This window comes from Otolemur garnettii, unplaced genomic scaffold (genome assembly GCF_000181295.1).
Source record: "Otolemur garnettii isolate 467f Iridium unplaced genomic scaffold, OtoGar3 scaffold00070, whole genome shotgun sequence".
NCBI classification, from domain to species: domain Eukaryota; kingdom Metazoa; phylum Chordata; class Mammalia; order Primates; family Galagidae; genus Otolemur; species Otolemur garnettii.
Window position 1 is genome coordinate 3540304 of NW_003852465.1, and position 14521 is coordinate 3554824.

The following is a 14521-nucleotide window of genomic DNA, read 5'->3' on the forward strand; positions in this document are numbered from 1 at the left end:
CCGGGACGCGCGCTTTGCTTACGTCATCTCGCGCGCCGGAAGTGCCTGCCTGGGCTAGCGGCGGCGAGCGACCAACTACGTTTACGAGTCTCTCGGCGGCCTGGAGTCGGTGAGTTCTTTTTACCTTAACAAGAGGCGTATGGGACTGGCTTGCGGGCTGCCACACTTGTGGGATCGGCGGGAGTTTTCTGTGGCGGGTTCTGGAAACTCTTGCCGTCTTTGAGTCGTGCAACAATCATGCCCACGCGGCTGAGGGTAGAGAGACGCTGTGGAGTTCGGAATAAAGGGTAGTGTTGAGTCTAAGATACGAGCTTGCGTTTCTTTAGCGCCTTAATATGCAAGAAGAAGACTAAGTTAGGTAACTTTAGTGACCCGAAATAAGTCAGGAAGTCGGTAATTTACTGAATGAGTTCGACGCACCCAGGTCGGTATTAGGCATTTTAGGAGCTACAAAAAAAAAAAAAAAAGCGCAAAACCGGCCTATTTTTTGTGGAGATCTCAGTCTAGTTGGGGAGAGTTGGATTCACAGAATGACTTATCTTGAGTATTGGTGTGGACAAAAGTTTAACTTCTTGGCACCTTTTTTTTTTCCTGTAAGTCTAAGTGGGCACGCGCAGCTTTTTCTTTAAGCGGCCGTAACAGGGCCATCATTCCTACAGAAAACCCAGGAAATAATGCATGGTAGTTTATACTTAACTTCTACCCACCAGCACATACAGACCAGGCCTCTAACCACTCCTTGGGAGCCTGCGTGCCAGCAGCCAGAAACCCTGATCCTCTCGCGGAGCCTGCACAATCAATCCAGACTGAAGCCGATGTCTTCTAAAGAGACGCAAGTGCAATCCAGCCAGGGCGCAGCTGAATTTTGAGAGGCCTGAATGCCTCCACGTCCACCAGGGGACTGCTGGGACTAATTTTCTTGGCAGACTTGTGGTCATCCAAACCTACTATGCTTCACATTCCTGTTATCCTTGGTTACCGCCCAGGATGTAAGCCCCCTTTGGTCTTCTCTGCTATACCCTCATCCCCACGCTCCTTTGTGCTTCTTTCCCCTTGACGTAGGCTATCTCCATTCCTTTTCTTCCCATCGCCTCAAAACCCCACCTGTGCTCTCTGAAACAGCTATTCCTTGCTTACCAAATTCTTTCACGTATTTATCCTCTTTACTCAAATTCTCTTTTATCTCCCTACCATAACCAACACATGAGTTTTCCTGCCAACTGTTTCAGTTGAGCCCCTTCTCTGACACCTGTCTTTTAGGTTGAATTGACTTCATTTCCTCAAGATGCTTTTTTCTCCCCTCAAGTATCTTTGCAAAGGCTCTTTTTTCCTCTGAGACGTTTGATCTCCCTGTCTCCTCTTACTTCTTCCTGGATAACTCCTACTCCTGCTGAAGATCTACTTAGCTGTCACTTTATCTGAGGGGTATTCCCTAACTTCCATAGGTAGAGTTCTAACTCATCCTTGCCAGGTGCTTTTAAGTGCCCTATACTTCCCTCATTGCATTCATCTTAAGTTTCCTAACTAATTGCTTGGCTCTTTTCCTTCCCTACTAAGCTAGGCTGTGGGAGGAGGAGGGATCCAGTTTTTCATGTTTATCTTCTTAACTCCAGTGTCTAATACAGTTCCTGTCATATAACGGGCCATCAGGTATTTCTTGAATAATTGCAGGTGCTGAAGGTATGGTCTTGGAGGTCAGGCAGTTAACCAGGAATATTTACGAACCTGTGGAAGGGCTCAGCTGCCACTCAGCTACAGCTGATTGTGGCTGCGTCATTATATCCCAGTGCTGCCAGAACATGTAATTTTTTTTCGAGAAAAGTTGGGAATACAGTCTTTAATGAGTTTTCCCTCAACAAGAATCCAAATGGTTTCTTTGGAAGCATTCTTGAATGTTGTCAGTGGGATGAAATTTTGTTTTAAAAAGACATAGGTCAAATATGACCTATCAGTCAACAGTTTGAAATCTGTTTTAAGTGTTATAGGGTTCAATATAGCGGGCTTTGTGAAGAATAAGAGCTTGTGTGCTGAGCCTTGTTGGATTCCTAGGTGAATAAGAGAATGGAAAGAAGTATTACAGCTTGGAAGATAAACAACTCCAGTGTAATGTATGTTGAGGAGACACATTGAGGAGGCCAGTGTGAATGGAGCTTTTGAAGAGAAAAAGAGCTTAGATGAGATGATAGGAGGAGGCATCTGGAGGACAGAGAAGTATGGATTGTTATGGTTAATAAGAAACCATTTGGAAACTTCACATTATGAATATATGCATTAAGTTGATGAGCATCCTGTTAGGGTGAAATCATACTTAAATTATTACACACAGGTAAACATAACAGTATTTTTGTCTACCTGTGTAATTTTTAGTTAATTGATCACTTGCAAAAGACAGTCAAGAATCTCCTAAGTATTTAATGCAGTAAAGTGGAGCTTATCAAAAGTATTAAAGCATTGAAAAGTAAAGTGACTTGTGAAACCAGAAGGTCATATAGGACTTTAAAAGTGCTGAGTTTTATAGTTTGTCATGGAAACAATGAGTGTGGTCTCCTCACAGCTATCCTTTATCTCCTCTAATTGTTGTTGCATACAGCTAGGGTCATCTTCTGGGGAGAGATTTTTTTATTTCCCCTCACCTTGTTTCCAGGCTATAATCCTGCAATGAAAAGCTTGTCTAACTTTTTCTTTTTTTTAAGATGTGATGATTTTATTAAGGCATCTTTTACATACATGTTTTGTAGAGCAAATATGTGAAAAAAAAGAAAAATTGGACATTTTTATTAGAGTAACATCCTAAGTTAATTTGGGCTGGGTAAGTATGGTATCATAGAAGTCAACCTCAGACTTGCATGACTTTAAAGCCCAACTCTTTATCATTATCACATTGCTTCATAGAGGACATAGGCAAGGACAGAACAGGTCCAAGGGCAAGTGTTTTGTTTTTGTGACATTTAATGCCCTTCAGTCTGTTCTGTCTGTCCTTGCCTGTGTCTTTTGTGAAGCAATGTGATAATGGTGGGAAAAAGCTTGTGCTTTTGAAGTCATGGGAGTCTGCTCTGACTTCTGGCTCCATTTGGCTCTAGGGTGTAAGCTTTTCGTGTTTTATCTGGAATGTGGGAGACAGTATCTCCTTCATTAGGATTGTGTGGGTGAAGAGTTTATATGTTTTGAAAGTGTATTACACAAGTTATTACATATGGGAAAGAAAGTGAACACTGTTGAACATTTGTCTTCTTTCTCATGTACTTTTTGTCTCCCCTACAGCCTTTGCCTTTTTTCCTTTTGATTCTACTATTCTACTATTCATTTTGTACATCTACATTAATCTAGTTTCTCAAGATTTTATTCACATTTTCTTAGCTGTCTTAAAGGCTTTCTTGACAAGCACTCCTTGCATTTATCTCTCCCTGAGCACTGAACAATGCCAAATCCTTTGCTCTGTTTTGAACATTTTTGTTGGCATCAATGTTAATTTTTAAATTTTTTTTTTTGATTTCTTTTTTATTGTTTGGGATTCATTGAGGGTACAAAGAATTAGGTTACACTGATTGCATTTGAATGTTAATTTTTTTTCAAAGACCTCAGCTCATTATCTTCTGAAATTCATTTTTAATGTGGTTGTTTGGGATTTGAAATATTTTCCACAGAAACATTACACTATTAATAAATTCATTATGAATACTGAGCACATGCATTGTACAAATTGTTCTAGTTACTTAATGTTAATCAATGAACAACAGAGATTCCTCACTTTCATACAGCTTTGAAGTCCCCTCCTCCTGGACTGGTAATGAGTCAGAGGACTGTTGGGAGGACTTTTGGGAGCCAGTGACTGAATGCCATCCCTAAGCCCTCAGTGCCCATCTGTGGAAAAATTTTCTTCTGTGGAGAAGTTCTCTTCCTTGACAACTTCAGAACTGGGCTACACAGCAGGAGGTGTGTGGTGGGCAGTGGAGTGCAGCAGCTTCATCTGTATTACAGCTGCTCTCAACTGTTCACAACATTGCCTGAGCTTTGTGTGCGTGTGTGCACGCACACACCCCCTAGGTCACTGTTCCTGGAAAAATTGTCTTCCATGAAACCTGTCCCCGATGCCAAACAGGTTGGGGTTGCTGATACAATTGATATTTCTGGTAGTGAGGGACCAATAATTTGTATTTAGTATAAAATTATATAGTATCTTAAATGACTGGCGCAATGAAATAATAGCAATATTAAGGCGATCTGGTAATAGGGTGACGTTAAGAAGGTGACATTGAAGGATGAGGAAGTTAGGCAGATGCCTAGAGAAGAATGTTTCAAGCAGGAATTGCAAATGCAGAGGCCTATCTTGTGTCTGAATCTGTGGTTATTATTATCAGTAGTTGTTGGATGAATTTAAAATGTGAAAGGAATGGGTTTGGGGAAGAGGGAAAGGTATTTATCCTGAGTGTATTTAATAACTGAAGCTGACTACATCAGAATGCAGAGTTGCTCTATACTCTAAGCTATATTCTGGGTAAAGAAAGAAAACAGATTCATTTCTTTGAGTTTGTATTCAAAGTGTGAGTTGTATTGACAGAAGGATTTGCCTACGACTTTATTTTCTCAATTTCCTTAGAATTCAAGTCCTCTGTATCCTCCTCTTAGACATGAGTTGAAGTTAACATAATGGAAGCTCAAAGGAGTGCTTTAAGAAAGACTTTTTTTTTTTTTTGAGATAGAGTCTCACTTTCTTCCCCTGGTTGAGTGCCATGGTCACAGCAACCTCAAACTCCTGGGCTCAGTCCTCTTGCCTCAGCTTCCCAAGTAGCTAGGATTACAGGCACCAGCCACAATGCCTGGCTATTTTTAGGGGTGGAATCTTGCTCTTGCTCAGGCTGGTCTCCAACCCCTGAGCTCAAGCAATCCACCTGCTTCAGCCTTACAAAGTGCTAGGATTACAGGCGTAAGCCACTGTGCAGGGCCAACCCTTTGTTTTTTTTAATTAAATATGTGGTAACCCGTTGTGGTATATTAAACCCATCCATTTTATTGAATGTGAGATTTAAGAGACCGAGATTTTTATAATCTGGAACCAGTTGTTAGCATACTTCTAAATGAAGTTTGCGTTTTCCACACTGGATGAATTCTAATTCTGTTCTCTGCTTAATTATGGTGTGGAGAGGGTCCTTCTATTTTTCTCTTGTATTTTTTGGTTTACATATTCTGTTGACTTAGAAAATTTTTCTAGAATACTTAGAGACTCCACTGATGTGAGACTCCACTTAGAGATGACACACGTAAGTAGCATGATTAACTCAGTAAGAATCAGAACACTTTTGTATAAATGTAGGTGATTGGTTATGAGGTAGGTCAGTTTCTTGAATCTGGATGATGTCATAAACATAAGTCACCAATCAGAAAGTTGCCTGTGCTTACCACCTATTTTAAAATCCTTTGAAATTTACAAGGTGCTATTTGAAGTTAAGATGATATTAACATAGTCTCTTCCCTAATTGCCATGCAAGTACTTTGATCTTTATATCTTTCTTCTCCTCTAGTACCTGTTGCCTTTTCTATCATAATTTAAGTTCTAGCTTAAGGCCCATTTTTTGTACTCAGTCCTAAAACTGTATCTTCTATTTAGTTTTAAAAATAGTACAAGTCTGCGCATGCAGTCTTTTTAAATTTATATTCCTGCCTCCCCCAATTATGTTATATATTTCTTCAGGATGAAGATTCACAATTTGGTTTGGGACCTTACCAAGGCTGTTTGATTTTTGAATTGTTTTGTTACTAGTAGCTAATTATTTTGCTACACTGAGCCCTATTTAATTTTACCTATATTGTGTTCTAATACTTTTAAATTCTTTATTGTGAAAATGTGATTTAGGTAACAGAAAACATTTTCTGATACTGCTGTTGTGTCAAAGTGTAGGTAGGTATGGTAACAGTACTAAATACCTTCAGATTCTGTAAGGATATTAATCAGTATTTTAGTGTACTCATCAGTAAGATAGAGATAATTTTTTATGTTAACTAATTAATTACAGATTATTTTATAACCCAGCTTCTATATTTAAGCATTGTATTTTAGAAATGAGCAATTTGTTGTATTTGTAGAGGAAAATTTCATTTTCTATGCACAGTAATTGAACTTTTAAGTTAAAAATCTTTAAAACTGTCAACTTTTTTAAGGTAATGAGAATTCATTTACTTGATTTCACTAAACATTTTGACTGGAAACTGTAATTTCTGTAGCTTCCTATAAGGTAATGGTTCTAAACCTTCCTAATGCAGCGGCCCTTTAATACAGTTCCTGTGGGTCCCGACCCACAGGTTGAGAACTGCTGCTATAAGGCATCATCAGGTGTGGAGTCACATGTGCAGAGCTGTTTCAGGATTAAGTGTAGGGTTGAAGTTGTAGTCACAGTCGTACAGTGTCTGGCTGTTTAAGGGTGCTGCTTGTTTCTAGGAGAAATTAAGTTCAGTATACAGAGTGAGGCCTGCAGACGTGATTATTAGATTCAGCAAATTTGGTAAACTTTAATAGGTGATTGGGAATTTGATGCCAAATTGCTTTTTTTGTTTTTAAAAATAATTTATTGAGATAAAATATGTGAAATTTACCATTTTAACTATTTTTAAACCATCACCAGCATCTGAGTCCAGAACTTTCTACATCGTCCCAAACTGAAACTCCATATCCATTAAACAATAACTCCCTCTTAGATAAGTTTATTTGTTCCTTTTGGGGGGGGGGTCTTCTCTTTGTTGAAGCATCTCTTGATTTTAGCTTCTTGGTATATTTGTTCATATTTAGCTCTTTAATGACTCTGACTAGTCTTTTTTAATGATACATATTCTAGATAGTCCTATTTTGAACTCCTGCTTTTTGTTTTTTTCTAGCTGCTTTATTTCCAATAGCAAGGTTTTCATCAAAGTTATATACTTTCACTTTTTTTGCCTTTATGCATTATGGATTGGTTAATTAAAGTAATGAAAATATTTTGAGGAAATTACAGTCAAATTATTATTTTTCTTTGAAACTACTGGGCAGAAAATTGCAGGTAAATCATAAGTTACCTATAAATGTCTTTTTTTTTTTTTTAAATATATATACATATATTTTGAGACTGAGTCTCACTCCATTGGGTAGAGTGCTGTGGTGTCATATGTCACAGCAAGTTTGAGGAATCTTCTTGCCTCTGCCTCCTTAGTAGCTGGGATTATAGGTGCCTGCCATAATACCCACCTGGCTAATTTTTCTATTTTTGGTAGAGATGGGGGTCTCACTCTTGCTCAGGCTGGTCTGGAACTCGTGATTTCAGGCAGTCCACCCACCTTGGCCTCCCAGAGTGCTAGGATTACAGGCGTGAGCCACTATGCCTGGCTTATTTCTGCAATCTATTAATGAGGCAGTTAACAAATCTCTATGCAACAATTAGATGACCCTAATTTTTCTAATAACAGCCAGTACTCTATTCTTACAGTTTCTTCAATTTCATGTAAAGTGGTAGTTTAGAGCTTGAAAAGATTTATTTTTTTAAAGGTAAGATTATTTCATAGATTTGCAGTTTTCATTATGAGTCTCACATTTCCTTTTTTTTTTTTTTTTGTTTAATACTTAAGTTTGCTTAAGGGCTCTTTATATTTTGGGGAGAAAATCATCAATCATTTAAAAAGTTTCCCATTAAATTTTTACCTAATAAGCTTAGCATCCTTTGATGATTTATTTAATGATTATTGCTTTTATTTCTGAATTACTTTGAGCATGAGATTATTTTCTGAAAAATTCAATACCATAGGGATTTCCAGAGTAGGGATGCCAGATATGCCAGATTTTTAATAAAAACTACTTGAGGTATTTTAGAGTTAGTGTTCACAATAACATAGCTAAAAATGACCTTAAATATCCAGTGTAGACTGAGTGAGGTGGTTCGGGCCTATAATCCCAGCACTTTGGGAGGCCAAGGTGAGAGGGGATCACCAGAGGCTAGGAGTTTGAGATAAGTCTCTGCAACATAGTGAAGCCCTGTATCTACAAAAATTTTAAAAATTAGCTGGATGTGGTAGTGTATACCTGCAGTCCTGGTTACATGGGAGGCTGAGACGGGATTGCTTGAGCCCAGGAGTTGGAAGTTCCAGTGAGCTATAGTTCTGCCTTTATTTTTAACTTAACTTAAACTAGCTAAACTGTTAGAATTCCATAACTTTTCTGTACTGCTCAAATGAGAGATCCGTTTTCCCCCTTCTGTCCCCTTAGTAGTGCATTGTAAGGAGCCACAAAAATCTTCTGGCATACGTCTTTTCTGGAATGTTTTCCTTTTTCATGTTTATGCGTCTGGACTTAATGTACTTTCTATATACTAAAAGTATTTAACTTAGTACCTGGACCATTTTACTTCTCACTTAAGATGACTCTTCTACACACTGGATGGTTCACAGTTCTTATTTCAGAATCTCTCCATGGTTACTTCACTTTCTCCAGGTTCTGCTGTGTTAACCATTTGTCTTCTACTCTAGAGGTCGTCAAGACCTCTTTTACTTGTATGAAAAGAATACACTCTCCTTTCTGCATCCCTAGTCTGAAAAATGCTGACAGAACTTTTGTTTTAATTTCAAATTTACAAGAGTGCCTTTGCATTAAAAACAAAATGAGGAATGGGTTGTTTCAGGGATTGTTGAGTTACAGGATTGCTCATTTAACACCGTTTACAGTTAAAACCACTTTGTTGAACATAAAGAGAGGAGATGTAAGGTCTAAGAATATGGAAAAGCAAAAAGACTAATGTTACACAAACTATTCACCAGCAAATTGGAATAGCTTTGCAGATCAGTCTTCTAAACTGTTCATTACAATGAATCTTTTCTACTTTTCACTGTATGATAATGAAGACGTGTTTGTGGTCTTTGGATCTTCTTCCCATATCTGGTGGGAAGCAATCTCTTTGAAGCTTTAAATTGCTTTCAAAATGTAAGGTAGGCCTTTCTCTCAAGGTTTTTTTTTTGAAGAAACATTGCCATTTTTTCCCTTTAAAATTCTGGAAAATATTTGTGTTGGAGAATAATAATTTACTCTTTCCTTATCTTTTCTGTTATTTCTAATAACATAAAAACCATAATTCTTTTTTTATTTTTGAGACAGAGTCTCACTCTGTCACCCACAGTAGAGGGTCATGGTGTCACAGCTCAAGCAGCCTCAAATTCCTGGGCTCAAGCGATTCTCCTGCCTCACTCTCCGGAGTAGCTGGGACCACAGGCACCTGCCACAGTGCCTGGCTATTTTTTGGTTGCAGTTGTCATTGTTGTTTGGTATATATGGCTGGTCCCTACTCACTGAGCCCTGACCCTGAGCTCAGGGGGTTTAAGACCAGCCTGAACAAGAGTGAGACCCCATATCTAAAAAATACCTGGGCGTTGTGGCAGGTACCTATACTCCCAGCTACTTGGGAGGCTCAAGCAAGAGGATCGCTTAGGAGAATCGCCAGGAGTTTGAGGTTACTGGGAACTATGATGCTAAGACACTCAACCCAGGGTACAAAGTGAGACCCTGTCTCAAAAAAAATAAAAAAATTACATCTTTTCATGATTTTTCAAATGTTTAGCAAGCTAGATGCAGATCACAATGTGTGTAATCTGATCAAAAACCGTAATTCTTGATTTCTTTTTTCTTCTTCAGTGGCTTATAGAAGAGATGAAATGTGGTCGGAGGGACGATATGACTATGAAAGAATTTCAAGAGACCGAGCACCTCCTCGAAACCACCCCAGTGTAAGTTATTCTTACAAATGGAATACTTCAAAACCTACTGTCTAAATTAATTTAATATACCACATTCTTTATGTGTCACAAATTTACCAGTCTAGGTTGAAAATAAACCAAACTTATCTTTTAAAAGTTAAAAGTTCAAAAATAAATGACAACCTTTTATTTAAGTAGAAACTATTATTCATGTATTTTTAATTTCTAAAATGAAGGGGTTGTATGCATTTAATTTTTGAAGAAAATTGGAAGTTTTGTAAAGGTTATCAGTTAAGGTAATAATGGTTGGATAGTACCTACTCCAACTATTGACTGTCACTTATTTTTCTTTATTCCTAAAGTTATATGCATACTGGATATATGAAATTTTAAAAATAGGCATTCTTTTTAGAAAAGAGGGTAATACTGTTCCTCGAGCAGAAACAGGTGAGTATCTTTAGTGAGGATTCCTACAGGTTGCTGCCCTGTGATTAGATAGTCTGTCTGACTGCTAAGACTGCTTGGGGGCTTGGTGGCAGACAGCATGCTCATCACTCTCTTTTTTTTTTTCTTTTTTTTAATTTAAGGTTAATGTGAGGGTACAAACAACTAGGTTACAATGTTTGCATTTCTTAGATAGAGTCCCTCTTGTAGTTGTGTCCCACACCCAGAGGTGTGCCATATATACTTACATTGTGCCCATTCAGTGGGACCACACCAGTCCCCCTCCTCCTCGTTCCCCTTTCCCTATTCCCCATTCTCCCTCCCTCCTTCCACCTCCTTCCACCTTGAATTGATTCCAGTGTTTCTCTTATGTGGGTGTGTATTAGATCCTCTACTGCAGCGATTCTTAACCTATGGATCGTGACCCACAGGAACTGTTAAAGGGCCATGGCATTAGGAAGGTTGAGAACCACTGCTCCACTGGCTTCATATTAGTATTGAGTACATTGGATATTTGCTTTTCCATTCTTGTGATACTTTACTAAGAAGAGTGTATTTCAGTTCCATCCAGTTTAATACAAAAGATGTAAAGTCTCCATCTTTTTTTAATGGCCAAGTAGTATTCCAATAGTATTCCATGGTATACATACAACACAGTTTTTTAATCCATTCCTAAGTTGGTGGGTATTTAGGTTGTTTCCACATCTTGGCGATTGTAAATTGAGCTGTAATAAACAAGTTAGTGCAAATGTCCTTGTGATAAAATGATTGTTTTTTCTTCTAGGTAGATGCCTTGTAATGGGATTGTGGGATCAAATGGGAGTTCTAATTTGAGTTCTTTGAAGATTCTTCATATTTTATTCCAAAGAGACTATATTAGTTTGAAATCTCTCCAACTGTGTAAAAGTGTTTCCTTCTCTCCACATCCCTGCAAGTATCTGCAGCTTTGGGACTTTGTGATGTGGGCTATTCTCTCTGGGGTTAGATAATATCTCAGGGTGGTTTTGATTTGTGTTTCTTTGACGATTAGGGATGATGAGCATTTTTTCAAATGTTTGTTAGCCATTCATCTGTCTTCCTCAGAGAAGCTTCTGCACATGTCTCTTGCCCAGTGATAGATGTGATTGTTTGCTCTTTTCTTGTTGATTAGTTTGAGTTTTCTGTAGATTCTAGTTATCAACCCTTTGTCAGATTTGTAACATGCAAATATATTTTTCTGTTTGGAAGGTTGCCTATTTCCTTTAATTGTGCCCTTAGCTGTGCAGAAGCTTTTCTGTTTAAGTCCCATTTGTTTATTTTTGTTGTTGCAATTGCCAATGAAGTCGTCATAAAATTTTTTCCCAGTCTGACATCATCAAAAGTTTTCCCCACAGTTTCTTCTAGGATTTTTATTGTTTCATGTCTTAGATTTAAATATTTTATCCATCTTGAGTCAATTTTTGTAAGTGGTGAAAAGTACAGTCCGATTAAGTTTTCCCAGCACCATTTATTGAATAAGGGATTCTTTTCCTCTGTGTATGGTTTTGTTTGGTTTATCAAAGATCAGATGGCTGTAAGAGACTGATTTCATCTCTTGGTTTTCTGTTTGGTTCCAAATGTCTATGTCTCTCTATTTTTGTGCCAGTACCATGCTGTTTTGGTCACTGAGAGCTTGTAATACAGCCTAAAGTCTGGCAGAGTGATGCCTTCAGTTTTGTTTTTATTACTAAGAATTGCCTTAGGTATATGGGTTTTTTTCTAGTTCCATATAAACCAAAGAATTATTTTTTCCAAATCTTGAAAGTATGATTTTGGTATTTTAATGGGGATTGCATTGGAACTGTAGATTACTTTGGGTAGTATAGACATTTTAATAGTTATTGATTCTTCCCAGCCAAGAACATGGTAAGTTCTTCCATTTGTTAATGGCTTCCTCTATTTCTTTCTTTCTTTTCTTTTTTTGGTAAAGACAGTCTCATTTTCTCACCCTCGGTAGAGTGCTGTAGCGTCACAGCTCACAGCAACCTCCAGGAGCTCCTGAGTTTAGGCGATTCTCTTGCCTCAACCTCCCAAGTAGCTGGGACTACAGGCACCTGCTGCAACGCCCAGCTATTTTTTTGTTGCAGTTTGGCTGGGGCCAGGTTTGAACCCACCACCCTCGGTATATGGGGCTGGAGCCCTACTCACTGAGCCACAGGTGCTGCCGGCTTCTGCTATTTCTTTTGTTAGAGTTTCATAATTCTCTTTGTCTAGGTACTTTACCTCTTTTGTTACATATATTCCTAGGCATTTTTCTTTGAAGCTATTATGAAGGGAATTGTGTCTTTGATTTGGCTATTTTTGGCTGTTATTAGCATATACAAGGGCCACTGATTTGTGGACATTGATTTATACCCTGACACATTACTGTATTTTTTGATCACTTCAGTAGTCTTGTAGTAGTTGAGTGCTTGGGTTTTTCTTTTCTTTTTTTTCTTTCTGGCATTGCGGTAATATTTATTCTGAGCACAGGACAGGTCTCCTCTCTCCTGACCTGTGGTGGGCCTAAGGAGGGAAGCCCAGGTCTGTGTGTGTAGGTTGAGGCCTCACCAATGTGCAAGTGGGGACTCCAAGGCCTCCATTAGTGCATAATGTGAACAAAGCAACTGCCCTCTCCAGGGCCTCCTAGGGACAAGAGAGGCCTGCATAGCCAGGAGCCAGCCTGGCCCAGCTCCATAAGGCAGGAAGCAAGGGCAGGGGGTATGTAGGGTGGGAGGTAGTCCCTGGCCCCCAGGCTAAAGCCCACACAGGCCTGCTACTTGGCCCTGGTTTGCTCCCAGGAGGACGTGGCTGAGCAAAGACCCAGGACTCAGTGCTGGGGCCCATGCTGGCTTCCCCAGTACTCACCTCTCCAGCCCCACCACGGGAGCTTCACTTGAAATAGACAGTGAGATATGGGGTCTGTATGAGTGCATGTACAGTGTGTGCACATACAGATACACGTAGAGAAAGGAGTAGTGTTTTGCCCTTATCCAGTACTTGTTACTAAGAGTGCTGACAAACAAGAATCACTGGCCCCACTCTACAGAAGGGGAAAATCAAGGCACAGGAGGTTTAAGCAACTTTCTCCTGGCCAGGCCCAGGTTCTCAAGGGGACGACCCAGCTTGTCCTCCTTGTCTTTCAATTCCTGACCCCTCATGGGCCAAGGCCCAGGAGCAGAGCCAGCCACGGGGGCAGGAGGCAAAGTCAGAGAAACCTGCATGTCCAGCCCGGTCACCTGGCCAGGTGGTGGGCTCTGGAGTCAAAAAGTCAGGTCCCCAAGAGGAATTTCCATACATGAACCAACTGTTACGCCTGGTTTGGAAGCCCAAGAAGGGCACAGAAGAGATCCCAAGTGGGTCATGGTAACTACACACAAGAACATGGCTGTGCCAACTTGCAAGACACCCAAGTTCAAAACACCCTCTTTTCATCCACTTCAGGACCTCCTTTGAGAAGGATGCCTTCTCCAGTGTCCCACCTCAAGTGGAATCAAAATCAAGAGACCCACAAAACTGAAGTTCAAGAAGAAAAGGGAGATTCAGCCTTTAAATTTTCTTTAAAAACCACTGGTTAAAAGTGAAGATTTTAAAACCAAAAGAATATAAAACATTAAAGACTCAAAGGAACATTTTGGTCTGGGCAGCAAGAAAAGCACTGTAGCCTCCTTGGCTGCATTTGAGGGAGTGACAATGGATTGGCCTCTGGGCAGGCAACAGAGTCACCATTTCCTGCAAGCGCAAGGGGTGACCTGACTCTGGTGGCCCTGGTACCAACTACCCTAGAGTCCCTTCTCTCAGGAAAAGCTGGAATCTTGCAGGGCTGGGGGAACCTGGGAGCACCTGCCTCCCCTCAGGTCCCCATGGTCCTCCATGACGAGACCCCTGGCGTACATCAGCAGAGGAGGCAGGAAAATACCCCTTCCTCACCCCCACTGCCCCCACTCTCTGGGAACCTGAAACCAGGGGCTAGGAATGAAATCAGAACCTGGAATGAGCAGGCAGCTACAGCAACTGCGCATGCCTCTGAGAGGTCCTGAGAACAGAGGTGAGGCCCAAGGCAAAGGCCAGGGAGGCCCCTGCTTCACTCAGAGCCTCAAGGATGTCATTTATTCATTTGGCAAATCTCTATTGAGTGTATAAATGGATGGGTTAGTGGGCAGGATTACAGAATGAACAACTGTCACCTGCATGTTTACCCATTTTGTGCCTGAGCAGGAACCCAGGAGCCAGTTCTTTCAAGGTGGCAGAAAACCAGGTGTAAGTGATAGGGAATGTGAGTTCTGGGAGACTCAAGGTGGGCTTGGGATGCAGGGACAAGAATGATGGAGCTTGGGAACATGGTAGTATGTGTGTAAACAAGTGACATCTTGGCTTG

The 14521-nt window shown here is 40.0% G+C and overlaps 1 protein-coding gene across 7 annotated transcripts in view; it reads left to right on the forward strand.

Moving 5' to 3' along the window:
- Positions 1–16: 16 nt before the first annotated feature.
- The window catches only part of PPHLN1 (periphilin 1), a 131593-nt gene continuing 117088 nt past the window's right edge, over positions 17–14521 (forward strand). For 2 of the 7 annotated variants that reach the window (XM_012807508.2, XM_023515357.1), the window contains exons 1-2: positions 36–109; positions 9641–9732. In XM_012807508.2, coding sequence (XP_012662962.1) covers positions 9661–9732 — 72 coding nt within the window. In that variant the 5' untranslated portion in view covers positions 36–109; positions 9641–9660. Of the gene's footprint in view, positions 110–9640; positions 9733–14521 lie in introns of all 7 variants that reach the window. The other 5 variants (XM_023515355.1, XM_023515356.1, XM_023515358.1 and 2 more) reach the window with 4 other exon arrangements.